This window comes from Arachis stenosperma, chromosome 3 (assembly GCF_014773155.1).
Source record: "Arachis stenosperma cultivar V10309 chromosome 3, arast.V10309.gnm1.PFL2, whole genome shotgun sequence".
NCBI lineage: Eukaryota > Viridiplantae > Streptophyta > Magnoliopsida > Fabales > Fabaceae > Arachis > Arachis stenosperma.
In genome coordinates, this window is record NC_080379.1 from 42,542,403 (window position 1) to 42,551,980 (window position 9,578).

General features: G+C 33.6%; 1 protein-coding gene and 1 pseudogene across 2 annotated transcripts; one reads left to right on the top strand and one right to left on the bottom strand.

Annotated features, from left to right (window-relative positions):
- Positions 1 to 1,471: 1,471 nt before the first annotated feature.
- LOC130965988 (uncharacterized) lies at positions 1,472 to 5,655 on the bottom strand (annotated as a pseudogene).
- A 1,221-nt stretch (positions 5,656 to 6,876) lies between these two features.
- On the top strand, positions 6,877 to 8,234 carry LOC130965294 (beta-adaptin-like protein C). 2 transcript variants are annotated; one of them, XM_057890044.1, is made up of 2 exons: positions 6,877 to 7,096; positions 7,718 to 8,234. In XM_057890044.1, the coding sequence occupies exons 1-2, from the start codon at positions 7,088 to 7,090 to the stop codon at positions 8,081 to 8,083; spliced, it is 375 nt and encodes a 124-aa protein (XP_057746027.1). In that variant the 5' UTR covers positions 6,877 to 7,087; the 3' UTR covers positions 8,084 to 8,234. The 2 variants fall into 2 exon arrangements, 1 of the variants encoding a protein (XP_057746027.1); XR_009081211.1 differs by lacking the exon at positions 6,877 to 7,096 and adding an exon at positions 7,228 to 7,362.
- Positions 8,235 to 9,578: the final 1,344 nt, after the last annotated feature.

The following is a 9,578-nucleotide window of genomic DNA, read 5'->3' on the forward strand; positions in this document are numbered from 1 at the left end:
TTTTTTTAAAAACATGTTACTCGACATTTGGCAGTGATTTTAAATTCGCTGCTATATTCATAACAGGATTAGTAAACGTATGCCATTTTGTAGCAGTTGACAACCGCTGCAATCTCCCTTAAATCATATTTTCACGATTTAGTAGCGGATAAAACCGCTGCAAAATACCATTTAGCAGCGGTTGTACCAGCGGTTACTAATAACTGCTGCTAAGGGTTTAGCCGCACACTATCTTTCAGCGGATTTATCAACCGTTGCTATCCGTTTGGCAGCGGTTAAAAACCGCTACTAATCCTATACATAACCGCTGCTATCTGCCGGATGTGGTGTAGTGATAGGGGTGTCGCAGTTTGTGTGTGAATCGCAAACGTCCATAAACGGCTACACCCCTACTGCGGTTTTGCTTGACGACCAACGTGTGGGTTTTGCTTTTTTATATATATAAATAAATAAAATAAAATGAGTATTTCTTTAAATACAAAATGAAATTGCACATCATTTCAGTCATGGTGGCTGCGAATTGGATATTGAAATCATTTTTTTATATCTGTCCACTAACACTTGCGAAATGAGACGCAAACAAAATAGAGCATCTGCTATTTTTCTGTTATCGCAAGCGAAATGACTTCCATTAGAATATTATGATGGATAAGGAATGATCATATTGAATCTTCCTACTTAAACAATTATAAGCTTAGATGTTTCACAAAAAGAGAGAAGGAGTTGTTAAGAACAGGTTTAGATTTCGTTTTTTATTTTTATTTTTTAAAAATAATTTTTATTTTCAATTTTTTATATTTAATTTTTCTTTTAAATATTTTATTTTTAAATGTTGAAAATAATAAAAATATGTTTTTCTAGTCTATTTTTAAAATGTATTTTGTAGGATTTGAATTCTCTGATATTTGAATTTCATTTTAGAAAGTAAAGTGTGATCTCTCACCATTGATTTCATATGTGGGACCAAGAATAAATATGAAAGAGAAATTATTTAAGGGTAGAAGATCACGCTTTACTCTCTAAAGTGAAATTCAAACTTTAGAGGATTCAAATCCGTATTTTGTAATATTTTAAAATATAAAATTATATTTTTATTAAATGCACGTTTTTAGTTATTAAATTTTTTATTAACAATTTCTTTTTATATAATATCAAATATGAAATACATTTGTTGAATTTATAGTCAATTTAGTTCTAAAATTTAGGATTGAACAAGTATATTTGTTAAATTTTTTTATTTAGTACTGAGTACGTACTACCGGAATTAAAAGAATTATGGTGAATAATAGATTAATTTACTAGTCTTATTTTTTAATGGTTTTTTTTACTAGTCTTATTTTTTAATGGTTGATCTATATAAATATAATTAATTATTTTAAGATTGTAATTTATTTCATATTTGATATTATATAAAAATAAATTATTCTTAAACTTGAAGTAAGAATCAGGAGCATCATTGAGATTCCCTTGATCAAATGGCAGAGAACTTAGCCAATGAAATAAACCAATAGTTAGAGAAGGCATCGTCTGAAAAAAATGAAAACAAAACTAAATAAATAAACAAAACATCACAGGCCCAAAAAATGATCTTTTGATAAAATTAAAACAAACGCAGTGGGACCGGTATAGTGATGCATGGTGATGCAAAGCAAGAAAATAGAGATACAGAAGCGAAAAGAGTCGCAGTTCATGAACGTTTGCATTCCACACACAAACCGCCCGCTGATTATGTGCAGTTTGGCTTGGAACGTAATTCGCGAGACCCCTATAACAGTTTACGTTCATTTGTAAACTGTGGGTCCCCTGTCACGGTTTACATAGTTTATGAAAAAATGCATTTTGGTATCCATTTTACAAAATGTGTATTCTGGTAAAATTGAAAACCAAATTATTTATTTTGGTAAATTGCCCGAAAATAAATGTAAACTCATTTTTATATTTAAAATTATTTTTCTTTTTTTTGTGTTTGCTTCGATACGATGGTAAATTCATATGTACCGATACGTTTAAAATATGGATAAATAACAACAAGCCATGTGGAATTTATTTTCCACGTCAGTATCAGATTTCTTGTATTATATATCATATCACTAATTTTACTAAAATACTCTTATAATTTAATAAAAATAAAAAATATTTTTATTTAATTTTTAAAAGACTTAAATACCCTTTTTAATATATTAGACAAAAATTACTCTTTTAGATTAATCAAAATATTTAATTTTATAATTTTAAAATTTAAATAATCTAAAAAACAAAAACAAAAACACATTTACCAAAATTATTTATCTTCTCCATAAATCCTAATCAATCATTCATACCAAAAAAATTAAACAAATCTAAAAAATACTAAAAAATTACTTTATTCTTTGTTTTGCTAGATTTCCCACCCAACCTTCATATCTCTTCTGTGTTTGTATCTTCCTCTCTTCTCTTCAATCTCGTCTCTTCTCCCTGGTAAAGAAGACAAAAAAGCTTCCTCCACGGCGCCCTACCAAGATCACCACAACTTTTGCACGCGTCTCACCCAACCGAGAAGAACGTCGTCGCGTCAGAGAGCGTCACCATCTTGTGCGTTTCAAAAAGCATCGACGTCTTCTTGGTTCCATCGCTGTCTTTCTCGTTCTTCATCACCGTCGTCAGCCTCTCCCTTTCGATAACTCCCTCCCTGCACTATCCATTCCTTCTATGTAAATAGTGTTAAGATGTTTACCTGTTGGGAGAAAGCATAAGCTAGTGCTCTTTCTCTTCTAGTTGATGCCTCCATTCTGTTCTGCATTCACATTTTTGATACATAGCTACTCACAATGCTATCATCCCATTCTTTCTGAAAATCTCATAAACTATGCTAGTTAACAGAATTCAATCGATGGCTAATTATAACTAAATTGATAAGCTTAGCACCTTCAATCACTCTTTTAACACTTTTATTTATGCAAGAATAAGATGAACTTTGGTGAATTATTTTAAGCTTAATCTGAATTCAAGTCTTTGAATTTATGACAACATTTCAAGTGAACCAAAGATAGTTGTTTTTCTTCTAAAAAAATCATGAGCTGTTACTTGCTAGTTTCATGAATTTAACAGAGTCTTATGTTATACCTTCTGCTTTGTTTTCGCCTTCAACCGAAAACATTTCGGCCGAATTTGCAGTTTGAACTTCAACTGAGGTTCCCATGGACTTTCTATCTGGACTTTCAGTTACTAAATTGAGCTGAACTTCACCATTATTGCATCTAATTTCATCCTTTCGATGCCTTAACTGAAATTTATAGCACAATAATCATAAGAAGAAGGAAAAATTACTAAGCATCATATAAATAATGAATTTATTGATATAACTGATGTGAATATATGCAAATTGATGTAATTTAAGTTTATTGGGCTAACCAGAAAGCTTCTATATGCTTATTAAATCCGAATTGCTGCTGTTTTTCTTCACTCAAAAATGTAGACCTACTTGAATTTGGCATTTCTTCTTGTTCTATTATATTTGATGATAATCAGTGGCTAAGAGAAGGGGGTTGAATCTTAGCCCATTTTTGTTGAATATTAATTTCTGCCTTTTAGAGAACCTTCAGGAGATATTTCTGCTTTTGTTTCGTGTCGAGTTGAGAGACACTTTTGTTTTGTCTCGTGCCGAGTTGAGAGACACTTTTGTTTTCGTCTCCAGATTAACAGAAACAGAGAAAGGAGTAGAAAAGAAGAATTAACACCTGATATATCCTGGTTCATCCACTAAGTGCAATGTGGCCTACATCCAGTCTCCATCACAACAATGATGGAATTTCACTATGTTATCACAATATTACAAATACCAATTTCTCCCTAGGAACTGCCCATTCCTATTTGGGACAAATCCATATTCAATCCGCAAAGTACTAACCCAACTTGCAAGGGAATCCTGACAACAAAACAGAAATACATACAAAGAATTTCTGAGATAACTATGGCTTTTTCTTTAACTCTCTGCATTTTCCCACTCATTGGCTTTTTCTTACAAAACTTCACATTTTACCTTTTACCAATGAAACACAGACAGACTAAATTGAGAAAAAAAAAGTATTCAATGAAAGCCATAAAGGAGAAGAATAAACAGCTCAAAGAGCTATGAGAACCCAAACGTGTTCTCTCACTCCTTGTTTCAATCCTTGGCCGTTCACTCCTATTATAGAGGAGTGAAGCTTCTAGGGCTTGAAACCTTCTTCAACACATGTTGGTTCTCTTCTCCCAATACACATGCAACAACGGCGTGACAGAGGAGAGAGAGGGTAGAAGCAGTGACCAAATCAAACATGCAACCATACCTTCAATCTTCTCTTTCAACCTTTTTCTTCATGCATCTTGAATCTGAGCCGTTGAATTTTGCTTTGGCTCTAAGTTTTGATTCTGAGCGTTGATGTAGTTCTGATCCAGGCTGGCTTTTTGCCTCCAATATTTGCTTCTTCCTATGTGTAGCTCAGCGGCTAACTTCCTTCTCTGATGAACAAAAATGGAAGTGAACTTTTGCACCGAGGCAGATCCTTCCTTTTCTTGGCAAATAAAATCTTAAAGCTTTTTCTTCAAATCATGCCTTCAATGGCAAAAATCTTGCTTTGCCTTATTTTAGATCTTTTTTCATCATAGTCTTTCTTCCATCCTAGCTTTTTCTTTCATTAGGCTTTTGATGACTTCTTCTGATAACTTGTACTTGCTTCTTTTCTCTTATGGATGTGATATAACCGAAAGCAAGGAGAGAGAGGAGAGAAAATAAAGAAAGCTTTTGGTGGAAGCATTAAGTGAAATTAAATCAAATTGAGTTTCCACTTCCATTCCCCAAGACATGTGAAGCTTTCAAAGCACATTAAACTCAATTGAACTTTAGCTTTCAGTTACTAAAGCATAAAGTCACATGTCAAACTTTTGGTTAATAAGGAATAAAATTAATTGAATTGAAAATAACCAAGGCATGGAACAATGAAGCATGCTTTTGAAATCTTTGGACCACTTTGAGTTTCTTTGCCTTTTAGCCATATGAAGTGAATAATTAATATTGGGCTTTGGGAGACTTGGGTTCCTTTGGTTTCCTTTCTCTTTTAATATTCAGCCACTTGAAGAGAGCAACTATTATTGGGCTAAGCATGTTTAGTAACTAAACTGGGCTTTCATCACTTGAACCAAGAAACAATTTTATTTTTCTTCCTGCACACTAACAAAAATAACAAATAACCCATTGGAAGTTATTAAATAAGACACTTAATAATAATTTTAATAATTTCTTAATTTATATTTTAATAATGGTTAATCATCATTTAATTAAACATAAGTTTTCAAACTCAACAATATTCTCCACAGTCTCTTCACTTTTGGCATATGCTCTATCACTTAAGTTCTCTATATATTATTGGTTGTGTAACTGTAACTTCAGAACTCTTTAAGTGAAGCTGAATCCTCCTCTGCCACAACTAAATTGAATTCATTTCCACACAAGTATGATCTAATAGAACCCCATCTTCGATTTTCTGTTGAATTTCACCTACCCTGAGAAAAAAGTAACAAAATTTGTGATATGATCAATATATATAGCATTTTTTAGAGACTCACTTTGCTTTCGTATGATGCAGCAGAACCATTTCTGGAGAAGACACCTCTTACCAATTCTCCAGTAAAACCCATATCTTAACTAGCTTTATGAATTTGAGAAGAGATCAGAAGAAATAAGAACTCTGAATGAGATTTATATTAATATGGACAATGCAAAGATATAGCATATAGAGGATGATGCTACTAACTTTAGCATTTCTACACTATTATAGTAAAGTGATACAGGCCAAGCTACATTCTCACTTGTCCTCTATGATAATAATGTAATCTTAGTCTTAATATTTTCTTAATATGTGCACCAAAACTTTAAAGACACTTATTATTGTTACTTACTTTATCTTATAATATGGTGAAATCACATGTTAGCTAGAATTGAATATGAACGTGATCTATATGCAGGGATTTGCAGAGCTGGAATGCTGGCTCTAAATCGAGGAAAAAAAATAATAGAAGCTGGAAAGTTAAAAAGAAAAAAAAAGAAGGGTATATGAATTTAATTGCAATGTTTTTATTGTTGTCATGTACATCATCCTGTCATTTCTATTTCCGTATTCGATTCCATATTGTTCTAAGTTAAGCTAATACCCCTTGTTTTTACTTAATGACCAGATGGGGTCAATTTTTTATCTTGGATGTTCTCTCTAGATACAAGGCAACCAATGCTCGTGAGGCTGAAAACATAGTAGAAAAGAGTTACTCCAAGGTTACAGCATGCCAATTATGCAGTTGTACTATCAGCTGTTAAGGTAAATTTTGTTTTTTTTTCCCTTTACTTATTATCTTGCATTACATACTAGAGATCACATTTTGTGTGGTTTGCTCTCATCACCAGCACTGATGTGGTTCGAAATCTCTGTAAAAAGATGGCTCCTCCTCTTGTGACATTACTCTATGCAGAACCCGAAATCAATATGTAGCCCTGCGGAATATCAATCTTATGGTACAAAGAAGACCACCAATTCTTATACCATGAAATTAAGGTGGTCATCTAAAACCGATTTTGTTGAATTCTTCATTAAGAAATAGCACATTTGGGCACTAGTGAAGAATTTCTCTTCTCTAGTTTGGATATTGGGCTTATTATATATCTGCAGGTGTTTTTCTGCAAGTACAATGATCCTATCTATGTGAAAATGGAAAAGTTGAGATTCATTTCAAGCTATTTTTACTTATTTCTTGTTTTATGTAGTTTGTATTTGGACCTTCTGTCCTTTCATTAATGAAATATGTTCTTTTCTGTATCTTTTTTTATAAATAGCAAGTTATCTTGTTACACTGATGAGACTTGTATATCTTTCATTCGCTTGGTGCTGAATTGCAGCTTAACAGTTGCATATTAATTATCAGTGGCTGCATCCTCATGTATTATATTAACTTGTTAAGCAAGGGGCTAGTTTTGATTTCTTTAGTCCTTTGATGTCGACTTTTTTAGAAAGGCTGTTCGCGCAATTGGTCGTTGTGCAATCAAATTAGAGACGATTCAGATATTGAGGGCCCACAACAGATGATTCAGGTACTGCCTCATATTGCATACAACATACTTGTCAAGAACTGAACCCCTTATTTATGGACCAATTAAAGTTCTCGAAAAGATTCTAAAATTAAAAGTTTTATGGAGAGCATAGTGAAATTTCTTGATATATTATTATCTAGACAGTCCTTTCACACCCCATTTTCAGTGTGTCCTCAAAACGCCATCTCTAAATTATATAGGAAGGGTGTCAAACAAACTGATCTTTCTCTACCAAAATTGAGTTGTAGAACCTCTGTTTTATATCTGTGAGATCTTTTCCTTCAAAATTATAGTCTAAATCAATATATCTTAGATAATTATGTGTATTCCTTTGTCTGTATGTTATGGACCATGATACTTTCTTCTTCCTCAAAAAATCTAATAAATCTCTCTCTCCCTCGCTCAACTTTATTGACTAGTGTATTCCTAGAAAGGTTCCAAAAATTGTTGGAAGCAAAACAAAAAGTTTACCATTTTGTTATTAGTTGTATAAGTTGGTTCTGGGAATCTACTATTAAGCACACACTCCTATGATCAACCTTTAGTTCAAATTCTTACTTGACTTCTTTGAATATCAATTTTGAGCTGTAACATTTAATGGTCCTAACTTGTCTTTCTCAGGTAGCTAAGGATGTTGTGTTAGCTGAGAAACCTGTGATAACTGATGACTCAAACCAACTTGATTCGTCTCTGCTTGATGAGCTCCTTGTCAACATTACTACATTATCTTCAGTTTATCACAAGCCTCCAGATGCATTTGTGACCCGTGCACACACCTCAGCCCAGAAAGCTGAAGATGAAGAGTATCCTGAGGGAAGTGAAACAGCATATTCTGAGTCATCTTCTGCAAATCCTGCCAATGGTGCTGTTTCAACCCCGGAATCCGTTGCACCGCCATCACCTCCACCTGCCGTGCCTGTGCCGGATTTACCTGGTGATTTGATGAGTCTTGTTCCTGCTGATGAACCAGCTACTCCTGCCGGGTGAGTTAAACATGGATAATTTTGACACAAAATTGTGGCTTGCTTATTTGATATTTCCTATAAGATGATTGGCTATATTCTGTTCTAATTATTTTACTTGTTTAGAACATTATTACTTTTGTATTGAAATGGTGGCCGACAATGATTTACATGAAGTTGTGTTGTATTATAATATGTTAAAATAGGGTTATGTGCATTCTGGATAAACAAACATATGTAATAGACAGTAATAAAAGCAACAGTTCTTTTCTACCGTTGATTGCTTTCTAAATCAAATGTATGGATTTGTATATGAAAACTTTTTTTCTTCTTTCAACTCTCTCTCGCCTCTCTCTATAAATTTATTTTATTGAATTAGAAAAGGGAAAATTAAATGTTTAAAATTGACCGGGGGATAAGTGTATACTATACTTGAGAAAGGAGGGTCTTTGACATGTAAAGCTATCGTTTGTTTATTCACGACACCTAGAAAATATAAATTATTGAATGAAGACACTGGGTAACACGTTCTCGCCTACAGAAGCAACATTAATGTATGTGTTAGGTGGCTGAACCCAAATTTGAGCAACTCAAGGACAAAAATATATTTCACACTAAAATGCCTTTGGAGGTAGAGTGAAATATTTCACACTATAAAACTGAACCAATACTACAGTAATTACAAACCAAGTTTTGAAAGCAAGACATGTCTAGCAGTATCCGGTAAGGCAGTAATCTAACATTGGGCAATCTCATATCTACATGATACATTGATGCTGAAAGCTTTTATTTTTAACACTACAGCAAATTTATATCCATTGGGAGTACCCAGCAATAGAGAATTCAAGGCTTCTAAACTATCGCAATTATATACTTGCAGTGTTCTCATCATCATGCAAATCTAGCCATAGTTTGTTCCGTGTACACAACAAAGTAGGGACTTCCGTAAAATTTAAAAACAAAAATGTAGACTTTACATCTGGCATAAAATGTAAACAACACTCGGGAGCAAGACTTCCAGAGTCAAATGAGTGGTTGAATGACAATTCCCTATCACATATCATGAGTGGAACGGCTACTATCTGTGATCCTACATTTGAGCTTTGCTGGGAAAATAAGTTGGGGTATGAAAAATATGGATCATCATCTAATGAAGGCAATCTATTAGGCTGGTGAGCAGAGAATTATGATTTTTTGGTAAAGAAGAATCAAAATCTGCTTTGAGTGTATCGAATGAAGGAAAACTTGGTGAAGCAGATAGAGAGTATGGTGAAGCAAAGTGATCCTGGTTAAGTTCAAGAGTATTTCCGCCACTGCCATCGGAGGTACCTCTAGAATTATGCTTAGCTAGATGTCCCCTTTCTGTAGTAGATTGATTGTCGCCCACTACATAAAATGCGTTCACAGAGAGCTGCTATCAGGTGACTGTTCACTAATTCGGACTTGAGCAAGACTAGCTGCTGAGCGAGCTGCAGCTATAGCACGTTCAGCAGTTTTTGTGGCAGCATGAGAAGCAGCCA